Source organism: Camellia sinensis, chromosome 4 (genome assembly GCF_055761805.1).
Source record: "Camellia sinensis isolate YWXY chromosome 4, ASM5576180v1, whole genome shotgun sequence".
In the NCBI taxonomy this organism is placed as follows: Eukaryota; Viridiplantae; Streptophyta; class Magnoliopsida; order Ericales; family Theaceae; genus Camellia; species Camellia sinensis.
Genome location: NC_138964.1, coordinates 48,490,526 through 48,517,585, shown reverse-complemented (window position 1 = coordinate 48,517,585; position 27,060 = coordinate 48,490,526). Strand labels below are relative to the sequence as shown.

General features: G+C 38.4%; 1 protein-coding gene and 1 pseudogene across 1 annotated transcript in view; one reads left to right on the top strand and one right to left on the bottom strand.

Annotated features, from left to right (window-relative positions):
• LOC114272242 (putative 26S proteasome regulatory subunit p27) overlaps positions 1-9,408 on the bottom strand; it is a 116,474-nt gene extending 107,066 nt beyond the window's left edge. Inside the window, exon 1 of the mRNA XM_082924820.1 lies at positions 9,306-9,408. Within this exon, the coding sequence (XP_082780946.1) occupies positions 9,306-9,318 (13 nt within the window). The 5' untranslated portion in view covers positions 9,319-9,408. The remainder of the gene's footprint in view (positions 1-9,305) is intronic.
• A 3,414-nt stretch (positions 9,409-12,822) lies between these two features.
• Positions 12,823-27,060, top strand: part of LOC145823736 (calcium uniporter protein 2, mitochondrial pseudogene) — a 43,280-nt pseudogene continuing 29,042 nt past the window's right edge.

Below are 27,060 nucleotides of genomic sequence, written 5' to 3'. Positions count from 1 at the left end.
ACCCTACTCTTGTGGAGATTCAAACCATCAACCTCCCACACCATAAACCTTATACAACATACTCTTTCCATTACGCCTCCATAACATCATATAATTATATATGCAACATATATTATTTATATAATACGTAGACCCGTATTAATATAAAAGTATATATAAAAACATAATTATTTTTTATTGAACATAATTTATGTAAAAATAAATTATTTAGTAGAAAAAAAAAGGACACCACTTTTGGCGACTAAACACAATTTTAGTCGCCAATTCTATATTTTTGGCTACTAATTATTTTTTAGTCGTTAAAAAAAAAATTCCCGCTTTAAAATTACCACTTTTGTTTAGTCGCCAAAAAGCGTCACTTTCAGCTACTAAACATGTTTTTAGTCGCCGAATGCTTCACTTTTGGCTACTAATTTTTTTTTGGTCGCCAAAGGGCCTTACTTTTGGCTACTACAATTTTTTTAGTCTGTAAAAGCCTCGTTTTTGGCGACCAAATAGATTTTTAGTCGCCGAATGCCTCACTTTTGGCTACTAAATTTTTTTTAGTCGCCAAAAGGCCTTACTTTTGTCTACTAAAATTTTTTTAGTCGCTAAAGGCCATATATCGGCGACCAAACAGATTTTTAGTCGCCAAAACCTATACTTTTGGCTACTAAATTTTTTTAGTCGCCAAAAATCTTTACTTTTTGGCTACTAATGCATTTTTAGTTGCCAAATGCTATACTTTCAGTGACGAAATGTGATTTTTTAGCCGCCAATAGTGATTTTTCTTATAGTGTGAGCTGATTTTTCTTGCTGTTGATTTTTCTTAAAATTTATTTTACGTTTTTTATACATTGATTTTTAGTAAAAATAATTAAGATAATATTGAATATATATATATACTTATTACATTATCAACAATTGTGTTGATGACTTATTGGTTTGAGTGTTTGTTTTTTATGCGCTTGTTCCATGTTCAAGATTTCTTCACAACATATTTTTGAAAGAAACTTCAATTCTTCAAACCCGGCCAGTTCGTATGTCAACATGTGACCGGTTCGCTGGTTATTCCGGTTGAACCGGCGGTTCTTCTGGTTTTGCGCATAGTTCATGTAACGACCTCAAAATGCGTATAAGAAGCTATCTTTATTTACATATGGATTAATATGCTTTAATTTAATTATATCTGTTTTAATTGAAGAATTATCTGTTGAGTTACGACTTTAAAACCCGAATTGGTGACCTTTATGGGTTCGGAAATCAAATTTAGTACTTGGATATGTTAGTGGGAATTTTTAGAGCTACTTGGAAAAATTAATTGGAAATTTAATTCGTCTGAGTCGTTAATGCACATTTGGGTGGTTAACTTTGTATTGCAAATTGAAGGCCTTAGAGGTTTCAGAAATCAGAACAGAGGACATATTTATGATCAGCATAATTTTTAGAGTCATCTGGGAAGTTTAATTAAAATTTGATTTTGTGCGATTCGTAATGGTGCGTTTGGCTACCCCTATTTGTGATAAGCTTATGTGTGTAATATATATATATATATATATGAGTTGTTGAATTCATCACTTTGGGTCAAAAATATCTAAGGGAGAGAGAAAGAGAACCGTGAGAGAGAAGGAGAGAAGGAGAGGCAAAGTTCCTCTAAGAGAAAACTCAACATCCATGGGGATTTGAAGATGATTGAAGAGAATTAAAGACAGAGGAAGAAGATCAACCATAAAGCTTGGAAAATTGAAGAGATCAAGGGGAAAAGGAAAGATTTAAGATAAGGTATGTGGCTTTAGTCATTATCTTTGTAGATAACTCCTCTACCACAAAGAAACAAGGATTAAATGGAGCATTTATTATGTAAATGAATTAGAGTCTTGGGTTATGAATGAAATGAACTCTCTTCATAAAATTGAACCTTGTTTCCTTAGAATTGCTTGATTGAAGAGTTAAATTCATTATATTTGCTTATCTTGAGCTTGATTATGAGAAGTTGAGCCCAACCTTGAGGTTTTGCATGGTTAATTATATATAAATAGAGATTTATGTAAATATGGAAGAAGAAGTCTGGGAAAAGAACTAAATTAAGAGATTGATCTTCCTTACTTGGATCTTCATTGTATTTTAATGTTTTGATTTAGAAAACAATTATGATTTCATGTTTTCCATTAGTTTTATATGTTTTTGGGTGATTTGAGTTGGAAACCAAGCTTAGAAATGGAAGAAACAAGAGTTAGAGCAAACAACATTTTCGGACAGGAAAACTGACTCAGAGTCGCACGTGTGGTGGGTCTTTCCGCACGTGCGGCAATCCATTTCCAGATTCTGCTAAAAAAGCACGTGGTCCCGCACGTGCGGGGACAGCTCTATTTAGCCAACTTCAAATAAGCATATCTTCCACATTCGGACTCCGTTTTGAGTGATTCTTGAGCCTAAATTCAAGCCTCAGAAGTCTAGTTTCCAATGGTGGTGGCCTCACTCTCAAATTCTTTGTATACAAATAGATATGCCAAAAATAGTGAATGTTGTTCACTTTCTGTCAACTGATTTTGTACCGTTTCTTCGTCTAAGCCATTTCCCTATCGATTTCTCATATTTTCTAAGACATGGATTATGACCTATTAAGGACTAATGAGTTTAGAACCGATATGACTAATTGATTTAAAAGCAAAGGAAGAGATTGATTATATCCTCATATTATGCTGCGTGCATTGTGTTGTAGGTCGAGACGAGGACATCTGTGTATGGTTTGATATGCATATTTACATTCTCTAAGACTATGCTCGTTTAAATAACCTCCTTACATTGCTATTATTCACTGAGCCTTGCTCACTCCTTTTTATGTATATTTATGTAGGTGAGCCATCGGGAACCGACACTAGAATTGTATGAGATCCACCTATTTGCCAAGCCGCCTAGGGTATGCCTCCGTGTTGAGGCCTTAATTTTGATTACTGGGAGTTATGTAATTTATGAGTCTTATGTAAGTGTGTGTGAGATCTACATAAATTCTATGATTGTTTATGTAAATATGGAAGTGTACTTAAATGCTTAAATTTATTTATTTCATCATGTATGCACAAGCTCAATGGACGTTATCTTTATGTTGATATTTGCTTCTGCTTAAGGCCCCGTATTTGAATAAGTATTCGTAAAATTTTGTTTTGAGGCCTATGTACAGACCGGTCATGGACCAAACTTTTAGGGGCGGGTTTGGGTCTTGATAGTTGGTATCAGAGCACGAGGTATGATCTCACACACATGTCCATTGAGCATTAGAGTGTCTAGAATGCATTTAAGTTGCATGTACCTAGTAACGAAATGATATGATGTGCATTTTGGAAGATGTATGTGAGCTTGTACAATGAGTTAAGTATTGAGATTAAAAATAAGAATTCTTATGGACTTTGGGGTAATAAAGGGAGATCCATATGTATTGTTTCATCGATTGAATTTTTTGACTAAGGTGGATTTGATAATTGTTATGAAATGAGAATGGGTTACAGTATGATATTGAGGCTAAGGTTATAAAAGATGTGGGATATTGGTGTTATCAGAATAATATAGGTGAATATAAGCATGTTGTAGAAATGTGATGTGAACAGAGATTAAACGTAGTTTCTATATGGATTACATGTGAAATTAAACTATGAGGAATTTTGGGAAACTGAGGTTGCGGTTGATTAATAAAGTGTACGGAATTATGGCAATTGAGAAATGTGATGATTAATAACGGGTATGAGACTTGAGAGTTAGGAAATGATTTGATATAAGAAGTAGAGATGAAGGAATTGCCCCACCCACGTCTTGTGTGCTTGTCTGTGACACTATGTGTTATGGTGCAGCTAATGAATGATACTCGACGTGTTAACAGTCTGCATCTTATGACTCTAGAAGTAGATAATGGGAAGTAGGGATGAAATGGAAGTTAAGTTTTTGTAGAGGCAGCTGGATAAGGTGGAAAGAACATTTCCAAACATGATGAGAATTATGTGAACTTGTCATGAGAAATAAGATCAAAGGAAGAAATTAAGTGTGAACTCGTCGAAGAATCAAAGAATATGGTGGGAAGTTTTATGTATGTTTGAATGACTATTGGAGAGTGTAGAACCTTTCAAGTGGATAAATGGGACTTGAGTTAAATGTTATGATAAATAGAGACACTTCGATTGGTGTTTTATGTATTTGAGTTATTGTGGATAAAATGTTAGTTGGAACCCATTCGTTTATCTGAATCATTTAGCTATAGAACGAGTGGATTAGCGGGCTAAGAGTATGTGTTGCGAGTTTCCTTATTACTTGGAAGATCTATTTTATTGGAATGTTATATGGGTTTGATTTGATGCCTTAATGTAAATATTGGGAAGGTAAGAAAACATTATTCGCATGCCTATGTAAGTTATTTGTGACCTTCGACCTTCGGATCCACCTAACTAATTATCAATGAGGTATTAAGTTGTGAGGAAATCGCTATTTGGATTAGTGCAATAAAGAAATTTGTGGACCAAGGTTTGCATTTGATATCAAGGTTATGCTAGATGTTTAATTTTCTCTGAAGTTATGGAAAACAAAAGAGATTTGAGTTTGAGCTATGATTATTGGGAATTATGTGAGTTAGAACTATTGTGATTGAGATAGTTGGTGATCGATAACAAGTATGGAACCATAGTACTTAAGAGCTGGGATGTTAGGATTGCTGCCTGGAACTAGGTGGAATTTTATGGAAGTTAGTGGTACAGAGAAATTGGAATTTTGACTAGAACGTTGGTGGTGTTAAGTATATTAATCTGTAGAGATATAGCGTATGTTGAGGGAATTAAGGTATGTATGCTGACAGAAGAAAATATTATATGAAATTTTGAATTATAGTGCATAAATAATTTTGTATGATATTATGTACCAAGCTAATTTGCATTTGGTGTCATGGGGTGATAAGTGAGGTATTGTTCCTCCTTTCAATTAGGACATATACTCTTGTGAATGGATGTGACTAAAAGAAAAATTGTACCCCTTTTTGTAGAACACCATTGTCTGAAGGACATAATTTTACCTTGTTATGTTTTTATTCTGAACCTATCGTATTGCTATCATAAACTTACTGTTACTAATTAAGGATGAAATGTTTATATGAGGACTAATTCAAGGCTTATTTCTTTATAGTGAAAAAAAAATGAAAATGATGAGTGATCATTGGAATAAAATTTATGTGATCTCTGTTATTTAGAGATGTCATACCATCCATTAAATTCAGTATTTCTGACATAGATGAATAATATGTGATTTTGCGTGTGATGGGTAAATATCGACCATACACCTAAGCGAATTGTTTATGACTTCCAGAATTCTATGCCCTTTGTATGGAACTAATGTGGTAGATACCCACTTTAGAGTCTTTTATTGCTGATTTGTGACTTATACATGAATGTTGGGCTAACTACTGCAAGGAAATTGGTAGGCCAATATTATGTATTAAGAATTTCTATGGATCTGATTTAATGTTTTTTGTATAGAGTATGAGAATGTATGATAAGTTAATATTGTTATCATGCCTCAACGAGTTAATTGTGGCTTACAATGAATGGAACCAATATTTGGATTAAATGCGATGCTCAGTCTACTTTGAAGCTATTGGAACAAGAACATAGTAGTTTTATGGTTAATACGTTTTGTGTTTGATGTCATGAAGTTGACTTTAAGACCCTCTAAGTAGACATTAATTTTAGTGGTTGTTATTTTGATATAAGTTAGAAATTATCACAATTGAGGGTGCTCTGTATTTGATTCTACTAATAATTTATGTTTGGAAAGAGAAATCATGACGTCCAACCTGAAGGTAATCTCTTGTTACGGGATTTGGGTTGCTATTTGGAGTCTGTTAGAAATCCGATTCGAACTGATGAGTTTAATTCTGGTTATTTGGGCTTCCAGTAAAGTTAAGGACTGGACTTACTAAGACCATTGTTATGAAGACTTAACTTATTAGTGAGCAAGAGCCATAAAGTCGTTAATTTAGAACTTATTTGTTTATTCTGGGTTTAATTGTTGCAGAATGCTTGTGCCATTTGAAATACGATTAAGTAGTGAATATTTCTTTAATCTTTGAAGAATTATGATATTTGGGATTGTTATGAAACTAAAGAATTTGAATCATGATTGATAGCTTATAAGATGCTCGCATTCGAATACTTCACAAATACCCTTGAGGTTATGTTACCATTTGGAGTATATGACTTATGACTTACGGATTAATAACTTAAAATGTACGAGGGTTATGAATAATAAGATCATATTTGATGTTACTGAGCATTATTATCAATTGGGTTACCAATTAGCCAGTAATGACGAATTAATTGTGACTCTTGGAACAAACTTCATTGGAATTGATTGTATAGGATTATGAACTATTCAATAATTAAGGGATGTTGTATATCCAAGACGAAACTGGTCTATGGTGGAAGATTGGGATTTATGAACCGGACTTGTGTCAGAGTGAATCAAGTTTGGAGGACCAAACTTCTTAAGGTAGGGAGAATGTAACGACCCCAAAATGCGTATGAGAAGCTATCGTTATTTACATATGGGTTAATATGCTTTAATTTAATTATATTTCTTCTAATTGAAGAATTATCTGTTGAGTTATGACTTTAAAACCCGAATTGGTGACCTTTATGGGTTCGGAAATCACATTTAGTACTTGGATATGTTAGTGGGAATTTTTAGAGCTACTTGGGAAAATTAATTGGAAATTTAATTTGTCTGATTCGTTAATGCACATTTGGGTGGTTAACTTTGTATTGCAAATTGAAGGCCTTAGAGGTTTCAGAAATCAGAACAGAGGACATATTTATGATCAGCATAATTTTTAGAGTCATCTGGGAAGTTTAATTAAAATTTGATTTTGTACGATTCGTAATGGTGCATTTGGCTACCCCTATTTGTGATAAGCTTATGTGTGTAATATATATATATATATATATATATGAGTTGTTGAATTCATCACTTTGGGTCAAAAATATCTAAGGGAGAGAGAAAGAGAACCGTGAGAGAGAAGGAGAGAAGGAGAGGCAAAGTTCCTCTAAGAGAAAACTCAACATCCATGGGGATTTGAAGATGATTGAAGAGAATTAAAGACAGAGGAAGAAGATCAACCATAAAGCTTGGAAAATTGAAGAGATCAAGGGGAAAAGGAAAGATTTAAGATAAGGTATGTGGCTTTAGTCATCATCTTTGTAGATAACTCCTCTACCACAAAGAAACAAGGATTAAATGAAGCATTTATTATGTAAATGAATTAGAGTCTTGGGTTATGAATGAAATGAACTCTCTTCATAAAATTGAACCTTGATTCCTTAGAATTGCTTGATTGAAAAGTTAAATTCATTATATTTGCTTATCTTGAGCTTGATTATGAGAAGTTGAGCCCAATCTTGAGGTTTTGCATGGTTAATTATATATAAATAGAGATTTATGTAAATATGGAAGAAGTAGTCTTGGAAAAGAACTAAATTAAGAGATTGATCTTCCTTACTTGGATCTTTATTGTATTTTAATGTTTTGAATTAGAAAACAATTATGATTTCATGTTTTCGATTAGTTTTATATGTTTTTGGGTGATTTGAGTTGGAAACCAAGCTTAGAAATGGAAGAAACAAGAGTTAGAGCAAACAACATTTTCGGACAGGAAAACTGACCCAGAGCCCCATGTGTGGCGGGTCTTCCCGCACGTGCGGCAATCCATTTCCAGATTTTGCTAAAAAATCACGTGGTCCCGCACGTGCGGCCCTGTTTCCCGCACGTGCGGGGACAACTTTGTTCAGCCAACTTCAAATAAGCATATCTTCCACATTCGGACTCCGTTTTGAGTGATTCTTGAGCCTAAATTCAAGCCCCAGAAGTCTAGTTTCCAATGGTGGTGACGCACTCTCAAATTCTTTGTATACAAATAGATATGCCCAAAATAGTGAAAGTTGTTCACTTTCTGTCTACCGATTTTGTACCGTTTCTTTGTCTAAGCCATTTCCCTATCAATTCCTCATATTTTCTGAGACATGGATTATGACCTATTAAGGACTAATGAGTTTATAACCGATATGACTAATTGATTAAAAAGTAAAGGAAGAGATTGATTATATCCTCATATTATGCTGTGTGCATTGTGTTGTAGGTCGAGACGAGGACATCTATGTATGGTTTGATATGCATATTTACATTCTCTAAGACTATGCTCGTTTAACTAACCTCCTCACATTGCTATTATTCACTGAGCCTTGCTCACTCTGTTTTATGTATATTTATGTAGGTGAGCCATCGGGAACCGACAATAGAATTGTATGAGATCCATCTGTCTGCCAAGCCGCCTGGGGTATGCCCCCGTGTTGAGGCCTTAATTTTGATTACTGGGAGTTATGTAATTTATGAGTCTTATGTAAGTGTGTGTGAAATCTACATAAATTCTGTGATTGTATATGTAAATATGGAAGTATACTTAAATGCTTAAATTTATTTATTTCATCATGTATGGACAAGCTCAATGGACGTTATCTTTATATTGATATTTGCTTTCGCTTAAGGCCCTATATTTGAATAAGTATTCGTAAAATATTTTGTTGAGGCCTATGTACAAGCCGGTCATGGACCAAGCTTTTAGGGGCGGGTTTGGGTCCTGACAGTTCAGGTTTGAAGGGTCGTCTGGACCGGAACTAGGTGCAGTCACCAGTTCTATCGATCTGACCAGCTGGTCCGGTCCGGGTTTGACAACATTGGAGACAGAGAGATAGAGAGAGAAGAATATGTAAATGTTGAAAGTTAAGGTGGCTAATAAATTTAACATGTAAAAGCTCTGTTGTGTCAACTGTTCCACTTAGCATTACTTTGACCTAAACTTAAGGATTATAAATGTAGAAAACAATTATAAGAATTATTAGCCTACAATTTGTTTGAATATCTCCATTGAACTTACTCCTGCTCATGGGCAGAAACCATCTATTCCAAGAAACATTAAAAGAGTCAACCTTTAGAGGCTGCAACATAAGTAATTATGCACAATAACCTTCTTATCAAAATATACTCATCTTGCAAGTAAGTGCCTTTTCTCAAATTTGGAAGGGATATGGGGGCTAGATTTTGGAATAATAGTATCTACTTGGACAAAATGTATCTTATATCTCACAACAAAAAGGTTAAAGAGAACATATGATAATTGTGAGAATCAACCAGCAAATACTAATATTTTCCCACAAAATGCAGCTAGAAATGACAATATAAAAGGTTTGATGGATAATCTAAACAAAAAAGAGAGCACTGCAAAAGTGGAATGACATACATACCCCAGCAAGCCATGGCCCTGCCACGCTCTAGGTGTGACTGTTAAGTGGATAAGTGCACCTTGCCTCAAAACCACTACAGGTATTTCACGCTCTAGATGTACCAACATTAGCAGATAACTCTTGATTATTTGACCCTTCAACGTTACCTTACAAATATAAGAAGAAAAACAGTCAATTAGTTGCATATAAAATTCAAATTTTAACTACATATCCAAAAAAAAAAAAATCCTTTCTAAAACCTGTAACGATCAAGTATTTCAAAACTTGACTCAAGAACATTAATACCATGACTTAGAGCCCTTCAAAACACACTAAAAAAAAGGTCCCTTCTTATTATAATTTAGTGTAATATATTAGGTATATTTTAAGTTAAAAAAAAAAATTAAAGAAGGCCCAAGCTAACTTAAAATAAATTGACTCATTGAAAAATTAAAGGACCCATTCAAAATTTAAAAGGCCCACTCTCTCTCTCTATCTAATTCCTAACCCTAACTCTATTAACTTGAATTTTTTACTCTTTACCTTTAAAAAAAATTTTGGTTGAATAAAAAAAAAATGTGAAAAGTCCCAAATGATCTAGTGATATTTATTAGTTCATTATTGGCTTTGGATCCCGAAAATCTCAGGGTCGGGCCTGTATATATGGTATGCACGTCATAACTTTTTTTTAAAAAGTTCGTAACATAAACCACAAAATGTCATAATTCTATCACCAAAAAAGTTATAATTTACAAAGTGTTATGACTTTACCATTCACAACTATAGGGTGGACATCATAAATTTATTATTCATAATTTTGCCACAGAATATCATAACACACGCTACAAACATTCATAAGTTTCATCACAAAAATTATAGCGATCCCGGTTTTGCCTCGACCTTCATTGTGTTCCAGACTCGGGTTCCGTGACTGGATATCGTATCTATGTCTTATTTTCTTCCATTGACCCTTTGTATTTGAGTTTTGGAACTTGTTGGGCGAGTTTGGAACAGGTTGGTTGTTAGTGGGTATAGATTGTTGTTGCCCAGATTTTGGCCTCTTCGCTTGAGCGAGCCTTGTGTAATTTGCTCCTTCGCTCGAGCGAGTTTTTTTGCGCTCGAGCGAGAGTAGAGGGTCCTCAGGTTTTTTTCCCAGACATAGCTTTTATGGGAATGTGGAGTTCTTCGCTCAAGCGAGGCTTCTTGCGCTCAAGCAAGTCTTGTGAAATTGCTTCTTCGCTCGAGCGGGACTTCTTGCGCTCAAGCGAGTGTGTGCGTCTGTCGCAGACTTGAAGCTTTGCATTCTGTGCGTGAGTGACACTTCTTGCGCTCGAGCGAGGTCACTTGTGTGTCTGATCACTCGAGCGAAGGTCGCGTATATCAGTTCGTAGCAGTGATATTTTGTATCACTTTTGGCCCATTTTCTCACACAAAACCCTAGCTCAGCTTCTTCTCTCTCTAAAATACTCTCTCTCTCTATAAATACACCTTGATTTGGGGATCTCTCAACCCTTGTCCCTTTATTAAAAAGATTGTGCATCTTGTGAGCTTCCATTTGATCCAAGAAAGTTTGAGTTTTGGGCATCTTCAAGTTTCTCCTTCTCTCCTTTGAGCTTTAACACTTGAGGTAGGGATATTCTACACCTTTTTATGATGTTTAACCTAGGTATTTGTCATTTGAATATATGAAGGAATTTGGGAGGATTTAAGAGAAACTAGGGTTTGAGTTTGAATTTTCAATGACGGGTTTTCTACTTTGGGCTCCATATATGTATGTGAGGTCTTGAACATGATGATTCTTGGGTATAATTGGTGAGATTGGGTCTTAGGTATGATACTGGGAAAAAGAGGAAAGTTTTGCCCTAATTTGTGTTAAAAAACTATTTTGAATAAATAATGAAATTGATGTGGGAAATATGAAATTGGAAGGATGTATAATTGAATGGTGTAGTTAGATTTGTTGAATCACTCACCTATGGAAATTTGATAAATTATCTGTTTGATGGATTGTATATCTGTTTAGAAATATATGTTTTGGGCTATTGGTGGAGGATGGCTGTGATTGTTGTAGAAACTGCATGAGGATTAGGTAAATTGAAACTAATCATTTGAATTATGTCATTGAATATGACGATTTGATTAAACTATTGAATATGTGATTTGGATAGTCATTGCATATGATATGTCTTTAAATACATTGTATATGTATCATTGTTTGGGAGGAGACAGGGGATGTAGTCCATTGTTTTGGGAGGAGATAGGGGATGGACTCCATTTAAAATTAAGTTAATATCGGGTGGTCATGGATGGTATGTAAATTGGTCGCGAATGTTAAGCATTTAACTGATGCATATATCTTAGTTAAACTCCATATATTGTGTTAGTGTATCTCTGCTGGGCTTTGGCTCATCCTACTTGGGAAACCATTTTCAGGTATAGGTGACATGCCCACCTCCAAGGACGTAGCTTGGGAGGATTAGGAGTTAAAGACTCCTTTTTGTTATTTTACTTTGTGCTAAATGTTTACTTTAAGTCGAGGGCTTGATATGTATAGAGTTTAGAAATCTTTTTGTTGTAACCAAGTTATCTCTTGGAAAGATGTAAGCCCGTAGGGCATTTATTTTGTTGTTACCAAATTAGAGTTATATGCTATAGTTTCAAAATGAACATTCATGAAAGTGTAATGCATGTAATATTTTTTTTGTAATGTAGACTCTGATGAATGAAAATATAACATTTCTATTATGTTTGTAGATCTTACGTATGGTTGATTTATATCGTATTTTGAGGGCGTTACAACTTGGTATCAAAGCGTACCGGGTTTGAATAATTTGGGTACATAGGAAGTGGTTAGTACCACAATGGGTTTGTCTCGCTTGTTAGAGACTTAGGTCTGATGTTACGTGCTTATATGATAACATGTTTATGTGATTATGTTAGTATGGGATTTAATTTCTAAGATGTTGATCGGGTTCATGGGTTTCTGGGAGTCCTCTTGGAAAGGCACTTGATCACTGCCGTTTCTAACTGGAACTCTAGCAACGCCATAGAACGGTCATTATCTGAAAATGAAATCCGTATGTGTTTAGGTGATTATGTGCTTATATGGAGTGAAATACAGTTGTCCATTGTATCAGGACGTAAGTGAGATAGTTTCGGCACATTTGTAAATGTGCTAATCTCTTTTGTTACCTTTATTAGGATATCAGGATGAAGTCGTGGTGGTAGGCGTGGTAGGCGTGGTAGGTCTAGGAGGCATGAGCTACCTATACCGGATGAAATTTCGGCGCAAGAAGAGGGAATTGGTTAGGCCAACGTGGCCGAGCCAGTAAGTCAACAGGCCATGGTCGCCTTAGCCCGTGAAATGGTAGAGGCATTGAGGGAATCCATGGACATTCTCCGGGCTGAGAACCAAGTCTAAGCCCAAGTAACTGAAGCAGGGCCGTCTTTTTTGAAGAGGGAGTTCTTCCGGTCTAATCCGGATGAGTTTTTGGGAGATCCTAAGGAGCCACTGAAGACTGATGAGTGGTTTGAGTAGATGGTGAAGACGTTCGAGATGCTTGGCATCGAAAACGGAGGTTTGAAGGTGACCTTGGCGTCCTTCCAACTGAAGGGAGACGCGGGTCAGTGGTGGAAGTATGCGCGGGGGCGTATTGGAAGAACTTGGGAAACTTTTGTTGATGCCTTTCAGGATAAGTACTTACCGGCTACGGTGAGGGAGAAGTTGAGGGATCAATTTTCTCAGCTTAAACAGTTGAACATGCCTGTAGCTGAGTTTGAAGCCACGTTCACTAGTTTTTCAAGATTTGCACCAGAGTTAGTGGTAATAGAGGAGCGTCGTTGTTTGGAGTTCGAGAAGAAATTGCAGATCGGGCTCATGTTTTGAGTAGCCGGATCTATGATTAGGGAGTGTGGGCGCCTTGTGGAGGCTACAGTCCATCTTGAGACTATCATGCATGTAGATGAAGAGAGGATGAGGGACTCTAGGAGGAGTCAGGATGGCCAGGGGGACAGTAAGAGGCAGAGGGGTTCTAATCCCCAGCAGTCCCAGGGAGCGAATTTGAGGTCTACTTTTCCAGTGCCAAGTTCGGGTTCTAGAAGAGGTGGTCAGGGAGGCATCACTTGTTTCAAGTGTGGTCAGTTGGGCCACAAGTCTCTAGTTTTCCCACAGAAGGGAGGAGGGCAGCGAGCAGCATCATCATCAGCTTGTTCTTAGGGCCAGAGTCAGGATAGAGGCCAGCCGCTCACTTGTTATCGGTGTGGGCAGGCAGGGCACCTGAAGAGGTTTTGCCCACAGTTGGATGGCATACCTGGTGCGTCGGGTTCGAGGCAGACATAGAGTCACCAGCCAGCTCAGTCAATGCAGGCCTCGAGGGTCAATCAGGTAGCCTCTTCGGCTTAGTCGGTGCAACAGTCTTATGCTTCGAAAGGTGAGCAGGTTGATCAGAGGCCTACGGGATGCGTGTACGCTATTACAGCGCCAGATCTTGTACTGACTTCATCAGTAGTGAGAGGTACCTTTTTGTTTTACAATTCGGTTACTAATGTGTTGATTGATATGGGTACATCCCATTCCTTTATTTCTTCTACATTTGCATCAGTTTTAGGGTTAGAGTTGGTACAGTTAGCATCTCCTATATGTGTTGTGTCACCTATTGGGGGTGAGATGGTTTTGAAATAGGGGTGTCGGGGTTGTGATATAGAGGTTGCCGATCGTTGGCTCCCTTTTTCTTTTGTATTGATGGACATGTCTGGTTTTGATGTTATTTTGGGTATAGACTGGTTATCATCATACCAGGCTGCTATAGATTGCTACCGTCAGAGGGTTACTGTATGTACCTTGAGTGGTGATTGTTTTCATTTCTTGGGGGATCGGGTCGGTAGAGTTTTACCATCGGTGTATGATCCACGGGAGCGGAGTGAACTTAGTTGTCTCCTTGCTAGCTTTTTGAGTAGTGAGTGTGATGAAATTCGAGTTGAGTTGCCAAGAGTGGTCTGTGAATACTCGGATGTTTTTCCCGAGGATCTTGTTAATTTACCACCTCACCGAGAGATCGAGTTCTCTATTGATTTAGTGTCTGGCACGGCACCGATTTCTATGGCACTGTATCGTTTTGCACCAACTGAGTTGAGTGAGCTGGCTGAAGGTTCAGCTCCAGGAATTATTAGACAAGGGTTTCATTCACCCTAGTACTTCGCCTTGGGGAGCACCGGCCCTCTTTGCTAAAAAGAAAGATAGAGCCTTGCGACTTTGTCTTGATTACAGAAAGTTGAACAGGGTTACGGTTAAGAACAAGCTGGAGCTGAACCTCAAAATATAACCATTCTAGAACACTCACAGTTTGAAATTATGCATGCCTCTCAAAATATAACCATGCCCCCTCAAAATATAACATGCCCCTTAATTAATAGTACTATAATATTAATCACGCCCCTCAAAATATAACCATAATATAAGCCATAAGCATATATAACGAAGGCAACATACATTAGAGTAAATAGTTCTCTTATTATACAAGTTACTATTACAAAAGAGTTTAACATAAATAAATGCCCTTCGGGCTTACACCTTTCCAAGTCTTAACTTGGTTGCAACAAAAGTAGGACTAGCCCATACAATTAAAGCCCTAGGCTAAACAAAATGTGAAACAAAATAAGAAGTTCTCGTGCTTCCTAAATAGCCCTCCAATGCTATTGCCTTGGTAGAGGCATACCATCATTACCTGAAAGTGTTTTTCCCAATATAAGGTGAGCCACAGCCCAGTAAAGATAATCTAGCACAGTGTATGAGATTTAACAAAAGTATAGGAGTAGTGAGCATAAACAAAGTTAAGGCTAAAACATTCATCATTTCTTGTATTTACAACACATCATGACCACAACTCACTTTATTTTTCCCTATTGTTCATCTTGCTATATGAGCCAATTTTATGTATCCTCTTCAATAACTCAAGTAAGACTACAACTCAATAACTCAACAAATCCAAGTCAACACATCAACACATCCAATTTCCATTTTTCGGATATTTCGTCCGCTGGATCGGCACCCATGTGTAGATTTCAGGACTTTCTGTCACGACCCAAACCTGCCCCTATGGGTTTAGCATTGTGATCGGCCAGTTATCCTGGGATTACCAAAGGCCTCTTAACAAATTAACATATAGTTAGGGGCTGTGGAAGCAAATATACAAATATACAAGGTCCAATGAGCTATGATGACATTTACATATTACACCTAGGCGTAATATGTCATCTAGGCGTGCATGATAAAAATCTCGCCCACATGTTATAACAAAGTCATAGGATATAACATTTACATATTACACCTAGGCATACATGATAAAAATCTCACCCACAACTTAACAAACAACATAGTCTACTACGATTACAAAAACAACCACAAAACTTGACTTTATCCGAAACCTCCTCGGGAGGCGAAAGGGTTGGCTGACAAAAACAAAACTTAGGCCATCAATCATGGGCCTGATCACGTGCCTGCACACCTACAAACATAATATAAAAAGTGAGCTGAAGCCCAATGAATAATAACAGAGTAAGGGGGTCTAATGAATGTTATTCATAACAATTATAGAAAACAAAATTCAATAGTTATCAGAAATAGATTCATATTTATGTTCAAAAATCATAATTCATAACCAGAAGTTGCAGATAATCATACGTGGTGCATTCATTAGCACTAGCAGAAACAGTTGACCTGTAACACCCTCAAAATAAACCCATAAATCATACATTCAAGACATCCATAAACTTAAGAGAATAAAGCATAATTCTATTTATTAGAGTATTTATTACAAAAGTATTACATGTTGACATCAAAAGTAAATGCCCTACGAGCTTACAACTTTCCAAGCCAACACTTGGTTACAAAAAGGAGAGGACTAACTCAAGACACAAAATAAGCCTTTGGCTTGATTTACATGTAATACACAAAATAGTCACAAAAAGGAAGCCTTTGGCTTCTACAACCTCCCAAGCTACATCCTTGGAGGCGGCATATCACCTGCACCTGAAAATGATGTCTCATATAGGGTGAGCCAACGCCCAGTAGAGATACGCTAAACATAATATGAGCAGTAACTAAAACGTTAGCATTTGATAAATGTTTAGCTCATACAAACCAACGTACAACACAATCCAATTCCATGACAAGTATGTCCATGTTTCATTCCCCTTTCCTTTACTTATCAAATTTTCAATTCATAACATGGCTCAGAACCTGGCCAACAATTTAATGAGACTACGACTCATATTAAAGCACTTCCTTTTTAAATGAGATAACAACTCATATCAAAAGACTTCTATACTTCATAGTAGATACACATATTTGCTGTATCAATGTCATATTTAAAACACTTCCATACTTCACAATAGATATACATATTTGCTGTATCAATGGAATCCATCCCCTATCTCCTCCCAAACAATATCCGGTTTGGAGTCCATCCCCTATCTCCTCCCAAACTGTGGAGTACATCCCTTATCTCCTCCCACACAATACAATGTATATAAACACTTATCATATACAATAATCAATCAATACACATATTCGATGTATTATTCCAATCGTCATATTCAATGACATATTCAACGTGATTAGTTTCAGTTTTCCCTAATCAACATACAGTGTCTACAACAATCAAGACTATCCTCCATCGATAGCCCAAAGCAATTATTTCTAAACAGATAATAAATGCATCAACAAATAATATATCAAAAATTTCAAAAGTGAGCGATTAATAAATCTGACTCCGCCATTCCAACTCATATTAAGTTAATTTCATCATTTCCAACTTAATTTCATCTTCCCATAACATTCCCAAATTAATTATATAAATTAATTCATAACAAAAATTAGGGCTTTTCTCCCTCTTTCTCAACATTGACCAAAAGGCTCAAATATCAGCAACAAACAACAATAACCTCATTTGAGACCCAAAATACACATGTATTGGCCCAAAGAACAAAACCCCTCTTTATAAAATTGAAACCCTAACACCCAAAATTACCCAAATTCAACATTATAACAAATGACTAAAAGTTTATGTCAAAGACCATAAATATGAGTAGTTATCCCTACCTCAAAAGATGAGACCAAATGGAGAAGATGAAGAATTTTGAAATGGTCCAAAACCCAAGGTTTTTAGATAGAAATGTAGCCCAAGCCAAGCTCTACACTTTTTACAAAGACACTAAGGTAGAAGATCACTCAAACTAGATCAGAGAAGTTGAAGTTTAGAGTGAGGAGCTCTCCAATGGAGGTTTTGAAAAGTTAAAGAGAGAAAAGGTACCGAAAAAGTGATCCAAAAAGTCAAAATTCGGACTGATATACAAACAGGTCCCCTCGAACGTGGGATTCCCTGCTCGAGCGTCAGACACAGACTTACGCTCGAGCATCAAAAGTGTTGCTCAAGTGCCGGATGCATACTTCCAGAAGTTTTACAGTCGATGGTCCCTGCTCGAGCGTGAAAGTGGACGCTCGAGCATCCAATGACCTGCAGAACAAAATGCTGAGAGATGAATATTCACGCTCGAGCGCCAAAACGCCCGCTCGAGCGGAGAAGCAACAACAACGAGCCCGCTCGAGCGTGAAGGCCAAAATCAGGGCATCAACATTTGGTTTCTAAACACAACCAACCTGTTTCTAACCTACCCAACACAACCCAAGACTCAAACAAAAAGGGTAAAGGATAAAAATGAGAATAAGACAACGACCAACATCCATGGAACCGAGTCCGGAATACAATTAAACAATGAAGGAAAAACTGGGATCGCTATAACGTCCCCCCTTAAAGAATTTTGTCCCCGAAATTAGATACGAGTTTCAAAAACAGGAATTTTCAATTCTCAACAACATTACAATTCCATATACCCTATCTTGACCCATTACTGGTCATCCCATCTCTTTTTAAGAGGCAAATTACAACAAATGTTACAACATGCATTATCAACATGCATTTTCTGAAATCCAATAATTTCCAATATCATAATCCACAATTCCAAAATATATGCAACGTTAATAACATACTTGCGTTTCTACAACATATTTAACATACACAATGTTAAAATAAATTTCCATTCTCAAGGCATGCTCAACCTTCACAATATCTTCATAAACCAAAACATATCCAATGTTTTACAACTTAAAACATATCCAATATTCTTAAAGTTTATCAATACAACAAAATTCCCAATACATAATTAAACATTAACAAACAAGTCCGGATATTTCTCACGGACCTCCAACTCATGTTCCTAAGTGGCTTCCTCTACTCCATGATGTTTCCACAAAACCTTCACCAAGGGTATCGTCTTGCCTCGCAAGACTTGTTCTCGTCTATCCAAGACCCGCACCGGTCTCTCTTCATACGAGGCATCCTTATCTACCTCTAAGTCGGTCCAGTCCAATACATGTGATGGATCTGGCTCGTACTTCCGAAGTATACTAACATGAAACACGTCATGCACTCCGGACAACTGCGGCGGCAAAGCTAAACCGTAGGCAACCTCGCCAATCCTCTCAAGGATCTCGAAAGGGCCAATAAATTGAGGGGACAACTTCCCACTCTTACCAAATCTCATAAAACCCCACCTAGGTGATATTTTCAAGAAGACATGATCACCCATCTCAAACACCAAAGGCCTCCTCCTACGGTCGGCATAACTCTTTTGGCGACTCTGGGCTGTAACAATCCTCCTACAAATAAGCTCAACTTTCTTCGTCGTTTCCCTCACCAACTCCAAGCCTAACAGAGGTGCATCACTCACCTCGGCCCAACAAACAGGAGACCTACAAGGTCGGCCATACAAGGCTTCAAACGGTGCCATACCGATACTCGACTGGAAATTATTGTTGTAGGCAAATTCCACCAAGGGCAAGTGCCTCTCCCACGACCCACTAAAGCCAAGGACACAACCTCGAAGCATATCCTCAAGGATCTATATAGTACGCTCGGACTGCCCGTCAGTCTGAGGATGATAAGCCATGCTAAAGGTCAACCTAGTGCCCAAGGCACTCTACAACTCTGCCATAACCTAGCAGTAAAACGCGGATCTCTATCTGAGATAATCGACATTGGGACCCCGTGCAACCTCACTATGTCTCGAACATACAAGTCGGCAAGATGATCTACCGAATCTCTCACGCGCATAGGGATAAAGTGCGCTAAGTTAGTCAACCGGTCTACAACCACCCAAATAGCATCATTACCCCGCTGAGTCCTCGGAAGACCTACAACGAAGTCCATAGCGATATGCTCCCACTTCCACTCGGCAATAGGCAAGGGTTGCAACAAACCCGCTGGCCTCTGATGCTCAGCCTTCACTTGCTGATAAGTAAGGCACTTAGACACAAAAACTGCCACATCTTTCTTCATACCCGGCCACCAAAACTAGCGACCCAAATCACGATACATCTTAGTGCCTCCCGGATGCACCGCAAGGCGTGAATGGTGAAACTCTCGGAGTACCTCCTCTCGGCAAGACACCGACATAAACAAACGGTCTCGGTATCTCACACTCAGGTCGGGATACACAGTCAAACCCTTCTCAACCTTTCCACTGGAGATCTTCTCTCGGAGGGATTCTACCTCATGGTCATCTCTCTGTGTCTCTAACACCCGATTCACAAGTGTAGGCTGCGTAACTACAGAAAACAAGGCCGCAGACTCAACAGATTCACCCAGAAGCAAATCAAACTCGCCAAGTGCACCCAACATTTCCCGTTCCCAGATGGCTATACAAGCTACATCACTAATGGATTTCCTACTAAGGGCATCGGGCACAACATTGGCCTTTCCCGGGTGATAGTGCAACTCGAAATCGTAATCCTCAATGAACTCCATCCATCTTCTCTACCTCAAATTCAAGTCTCTCTGTGTAAACAAGTATTTCAAACTCTTATGATCCGAGAACACCTCGAACCTCTCACCATAAAGGTAGTGCCTCCAAATCTTCAAGGCAAAAATCACAGCTGCTAACTCTAGGTCATGTGTAGGGTAATTCTTCTCGTGTATTTTCAACTGACATGAGCCATAGGTTACCACTTTCCTTTCTTGCATCAGCACACAACCCAAACCCTCTCGTGAGGCATCACAATAAATCGCATAACCCGAACCTCTCTCCAGAATAATCAAAATCGGAGTGGTGGTAAGTCTAACTTTCAGCTCTTGGAAGGACTTTTCACAAGTCTCACTCCATACAAATTTGACCCCTTTCCGCGTCAATCTAATCAACGGCGAAGCTAGCTGTAGACACCCCATTTTTGACCGTCCTCAAGACTTGGACGTCATCGTTTGAACACTCGATGATCATCCTTGTTTGTGTTCGTCTTGAGTTCTCGGAGGTTTCAGTTGCGCGCATTGCCTCAAGACCTCTCGACTTGTTTGTTTTGTGCTTGGTTGTATACCAAACACTTGTGTTTTTGCTTCTGAGGGCAGGGAATGGCTTTTTGGCCATCCCCACACCACACCGGCCTTGGCTTGAGGCCACCGGCCTAGTTTTCTTGCTACCGGCCAAATATTTTGGCCGGCCGGCCATTTTTGTTGGTCAATCGGCCATATTTTCCAGCCAACCCTTGTTCACCTACTTTTGCAGATATTTGTATGCCAGCTATCACAACTGGCATCCACTTTACACCCCCTCCATACACGTGTATGGAGGGATTTGCCTATTGTTTAGCTTCTCTTGGAAGCCTTAGAAATTGGATTTCTATAAGAGGGGAGGCCATCCTTCCTTCTCAGAGGTTTTGGAATTTTAGGGTTAAAGTTGATATATCTCTATCTCTTTATATCTCTCTCTCTCTCTCTATATTTGTGTGTGTTTTGGTGACCAAAAGTGTGTTTTGTTCATATTTTTGCACTAAGGCACCTAGTGGTACACCATCCTTGAGGTACAGAGGTCTCAAGAGGTTGTTTTTGAAGTTTTTGGGGTGGTTTTGATCAGAGAGAGGTGCTGGTTTTGTGTTCTTGGAAGTGTTCTTCAAGGGTGAGCACTTTTACTTTATATTCTCCATTTTTGCACAAGCTCTTAGCCTATCTTGCTTATTGTTTTAAGCTTTGACCATAACTGATAAAAGTTCTGTTTTTACTTGCTTTTGAACTTTGTTTAAGGTCACTTTGAGGTTTGGGGTTGTCTCCCCCCTCCAAGGCCTTGTTAGGCCTTGTTTTAGGCCATCCATTTTGGCCCTTGCTTTGGTCTTTGCATGACCTCTCTACCATTGAAATCCAGAGGATTTTCAGTGGTGGAGAGGTGGTTTTGAGGTCCTAAATGGGAGAGGGTTGTCCCCTCTCCTTGTTGTCATTGATGCTTGCACAAATGGCTTGTGTTGTAGCTTGTATGCCTAGCTTGCTTTAGCTTCATTTCAGTTGGTATTAGGCTTTGTTTTGCCATGTTATACCTTTGTTTCAAGTTGGTTTAGACATGCCATGCATGTTTTGTATACTTGTCTTATGATTCCATGAAATTGTCCTAATATGCTGTGTGTTTTGAGCCTTGTTTTCAGCATGATTTTGGCTTGACCCAAAGAAGATTTTAGTCTTGTTTTACCATGCTTAAGATCTGTTTTGTATTGGTTTGGTCATATTAGCCATGTTTGGTATGGCCACTATGCATTTTGGCTTGTTAGCCTTGAGTGTGTGTGTCATGACCCGAACCTGCCCCCATGGGTTAAGGACATAACCGGCCAGTAATCATGAGATTACCTACGACCTCAAGCTAAACCAAACGTATTTAATAGAGTTGATGGGGGCCAAACGAAAGCAATTTTAAAAACTTTGTCCTTAGAGCTGTGCTTACGTGGCACGTCAAAACAAACCATATGCATAGACATTAATAACTCACAACTCAAAACAGTAGCATAAATTCTGTACAACAGGATCATCCAAAAGTAAGTCAACCCTAGGTAACTATGTACAGACATATACAAAACTTCGCCAACATGACAAAATATAATTACAGAACAAAAGGGGCGAAGATGGGTCTCGTGCGTGAGACACAAGGACTGACTTTCCAAAGCCTATGTCGATCCACTTAAGCTTCACTGGGGCTGGGTCTGGACCTCCCTTGGCTCACCTACAAACACATGAATGAGCGTGAGCGAAAACCCAGTAAATAATATCAAGTAAGGGAAATGCATTGCAACATTATACAACAGACGGCCTTGGGCCCAATTCATTCATGTCAAACTGGCTCTTAGGCCTTTTCAAACTTTTATCATATCAAACTGGCTCATAGGCCTTTCATATCAAACTGGCTCATAGGCCTTTCGTTCCAAACTGGCTCATAGGCCTTTCATATCAAACTAGCTCATAGGCCTTTCATATCAAACTGGCTCATAGGCCTTTCATATCAAACTAGCTCATAGGCCTTTCATATCAAACTGGCTCATAGGCTTTTCGTTCAAAACTGGCTCATAGGCCTTTCATATCAAACTGTGTCCACCATTCAAATTAATGAACTTTACAAAACTTACATAGAAGTAACAATTGGACAATAACATATGTCAGATATTACTCACAGTGATCAGTTGATTGGTTCGCCCTAGAACTCGACCCTACACATGCCATGAACATAAAAGGGTCACTAACAATTCAATCCGTTCAAAATTCACATTTTCCTCTTTAAGCTTCATTCTTATCTCTTTAACTCATTTACAATGCTTAACATATGCCTAAGAGTGCTGGCAAGTGAAAGAGAACGGAAAACAGAACACAGAATGTAAAAACAAAATTTCAGAAAAACAGGGTCCCCGCTCGAGCGGACCCTATAGGCCTGCAAAAGTGCTGGTTGCATCAAAAATACGCTCGAGCGTGAAATAGGGAGCTCGAGTGGAAGGCCTATCAAAATAGCTCCCCCGCTTGAGCGTGAATTACCCCGCTCGAGCGGTCATCAAGTCTGCAATAAGTTTTGGGAGCACGCATTTCCCGCTCGAGCGGCCATTACTCCGCTCAAGCGGACGTCAAAATTCTGGGTTTCCCAGATTGTGTTCTTGAGTTCAAATTCGACCTTTAAGCCAACAATTCTTGCATACAATGGCTCCAATCTCAAATATACTAGTTCTAACATGGTATAAACACCAAAACACAACATCGTGGGGCTTAATTTCAAGGATTTAACACATGCATGGGTCAAATTGACACCAAAACCAATTCTAACATACACATTCATGCATTCAAAGCTCCCATCTTCATAGATTGTACATGCATGTGATGTCTAGCTCCCATTCTCAACTTAGATGATATAAATGCTGATTACACGAGTTCTAACCAAAATCCTACATGAATCATGTGGTTCAAGCTTAAACATGCAAATTCAAACAATTTCTGACATGCATGCATATATCAAGCTTTAGTTCCAACAAAACTAATTCAATTTCATCATGATCAATTCATCTTATGATCCTTACCAACATTCAACTTGAATTCACAAAGATTACAAACTAAGATGTACAAATTCACCTACCTAGGAGCCTTAATCTTCCCAATTTATGATCAAATCCTGAGTTAGACTTCAAATCTCCAAGTCTCAAGACCAAAATTGTACAATTCTTCTTTCTCTCTCTCTATAGTCGGCTCTCTCTCAATTTTGAGTCCAAGATCAGCCATAATGCAACTAAGGAGGAGAATTGAAGTGTAGTGCCTCTTTACAACAACTTTCACTAAGTCCATTATAATATTAATAACAATTGGGCACTAATTCATCAATTTAAGCGATTTAATCTGACTTAAATAAATTTTTGATTAAATTTTACCGTAGGCTCTAAAAATTATGCCAATCACAATGGCGCAATCAATTTCGGATTCTGTGGCCGATAAGGCCTCCAATTTAATCTCCAAAACAGATAATCAAATAGATATTCCTATGGCGAACAGATAGAAATTCAAAACTACATATATTCGCATAATTGGCACACAAAATCATGTCAAGCACATAATCATGTTTAAATTAAGGACCGATTAGCATATTACGAAACATGGGTATCACAGTGTGAGTCATGAGCATGCTTAGTTTGGGTTATTTCAGTGGTTTGACACCACTTATAATGCCATTTCAGTCCATATGTGTAGACGTCCCCGAACGTCCCGGGAGGAAATCCCCCGTTTTGTTCATTTGAGGCTCACTACAATTCAGGACTCAAAGTCATGGTCTTGTATCTAATCTCGCAGAGTACAATGCAAGACCGATGAATCGTCAAAGAGTCCAAATCCGGAAAATCGTTTTTGAAAACAGATTTTTTTGAAAGAAGTGCCAAACATGGACTGCTTTGCCAGATACAGAGTCGCCACCTAAATATTTTATTTTGGGGGAAATTTAGGAAACCCTGACTCGTTGCCTAAAGCCACGTGTCCGTCATCACCAAAGTTGCCTCGGCTCGGGAACCTGGGTACGATTGGGGAAGGTCACTTCGTGAGCACCCCCGCTCGCCCGATCAAAGATCGGCCTCTACTAACCATGATATCGAGTTTTGAAAACATTATGCGTTCTTATTCCGATTAATTAGCTAGAATTACTATGTGATGCGCACAGCATACAAGTATAGACTAGATCGCCTAATTTGGAACAAAGCATTGCATATCCGTTTGTTTGGAAATGTTTGAAGTTTGCTACTCGTAAGTAGGCTAAAATGCGGATTTCAATGAATTATCCCAATTCAAGTAATCCAACCTTCACCCACAGGCATTCAGGCAGGTATATCACATAAGCATATAGCCACATGGTAAGTATGCTGTCATGTTAACAATCACACTCATGCGAGATGCTAAAGCATAAATACTTACATCGTACTCCGCGCCAAAACAGAGAACTCCTTAGCAATCATGCATGATCCAAGTCTATGTTAGAATAGCTAATGCATCGAAGACAAAATGCAACTAGAATAGGCTCGGCTAATCTATAGATGGCATGTGAAATGCAACAGATAACATGTATTCAAATTGGAATTGAAATACTATGCAGTTAGTATGATGCGCCGAGCCCGGTGCATGCAATACAGATGAATGATGCAAACATGCAAGCATAAGGTATGCTAATTGAAATATGCCCTAAATCTAACCATTGTAAGCAGCTAAATAAAAGGGAGAAAGAAATGGGGTTGGAAGACATGCATTACACACACACACACTTATTACAATTGCGCCCTCGCTCGGAGGGTCCGAATGAATAATACAAGCTACCTAATTAACTAACTCACAAGCTAATTAATTATTACAGAACCGAATGAATAACTAGCTACAACTAATTATTACACAACTTAATTAATTAACAAATTAATTAACTATCAAATGAAAGACAACAAACAAATAGGGAAAGCAGTAAACGATGCTGTTCCAGCTCCGTTTGAAGAAGAGGAGGGTATGCATGCTCGCTTCGGTTCCTTGCCTCGAAACGCCTTCCAGTTGCTCTTTAGAGGCTCTGTTTGCAGGGTGTCTTCCAGCGCTTGTTGCTGGACCTTACCAAAACACTGCTGGAGAGTTCACCAGTGGCCTGCCGGCCATGAAAGGAGAGCTACCGGTCAACAACAGGGCACTGCTAGCCAAAGATGTGACACTGTCGGCCATCAGTGGTGCACTGCTAGCCACTGGTGTGCTGTGACACCAAACTGCAACGAAGCACAAAATAGAGAAAAAGGAGGGTCTCCTAAGGATATGTACGCGCTATGCCACCCCACATCACCTCAAAACATCAAGGGAGAGGCATAGTCGGATCCACGACCATCAATCACGCATCCCAATGCATGATGGCCAAAGATCCAACTTGTGCAAATCAATATGAAAATGAATACACAAATAAAGCAAGTAAAGCCTAGAACTCTATCATGAATCATCAAGAGCTTCGGCCACCGAGAATTGAGAGACGTTCCATCACTCGGAGTATGAAACGTCCCTCGTTCCTCGTGCTCGGATTAACACTTAATCCAGGCAATACAACACATAAGCATGGCAAACATGCAACATGACCTAAATGTGCAAACATGCAACTAAACCAAGCATGCAACAAGCATATAAGCATGATGTGAGGTGATGACCTTGGACAACATGACAAAATGCAACATGAACATGTGAGCATGCAAGGTATGTGAAGCTAAACAAGTATGCAACAACATACGAAATGAATAAGCATGCGACAACATGGTAAGATGGGCTTACACCAAAGATGGTCAGCTCTCAAATAGGTCCAAATCAGTAGCCAAAGTGATGAATTAAGCCAAACAACACACTCAAGCATGCGAAATGCGAAAGGTTCATCAAATGGGCCTAAAAGGGCAACTCTCAAAAGTGCCTAAGAAGTGACAAATGTGCAAGTGTAACAACACTATATGCACTGAAATGAGATGATAAATGATGCCAAATCATTTAAGTAGCTCAAGGATAGCATGCGCGAATCACCGAAACACGAAACTTGCAAGGCCAATTACACTACAGCTACACAAAGCATGAAGGATATGGCAAGGGCAACCTAAAATAGTCCTAGTTCATGTTGATATGAGACTAAAACGTGCATGGAAGTAAGCCAAAGCAGGCTAGCATACAATGCTAAAACATAGGACATACAAGGCTACAAGAGATGCAATGCACTACACCTATGAGAGCCAATCATGGCATGACTTGGACAACCAAAAATAGAGTTACATCATGGTATATTAGGACCCAAAATGTACTGAAATGATGCGCCAAAGGCTTAGGCTAAGTGGTATGCGCAAAAATCCATTCTTGAAGCATAAAGCACAAGCTATACAAAGCATTCAAGGCATGTCAAATGC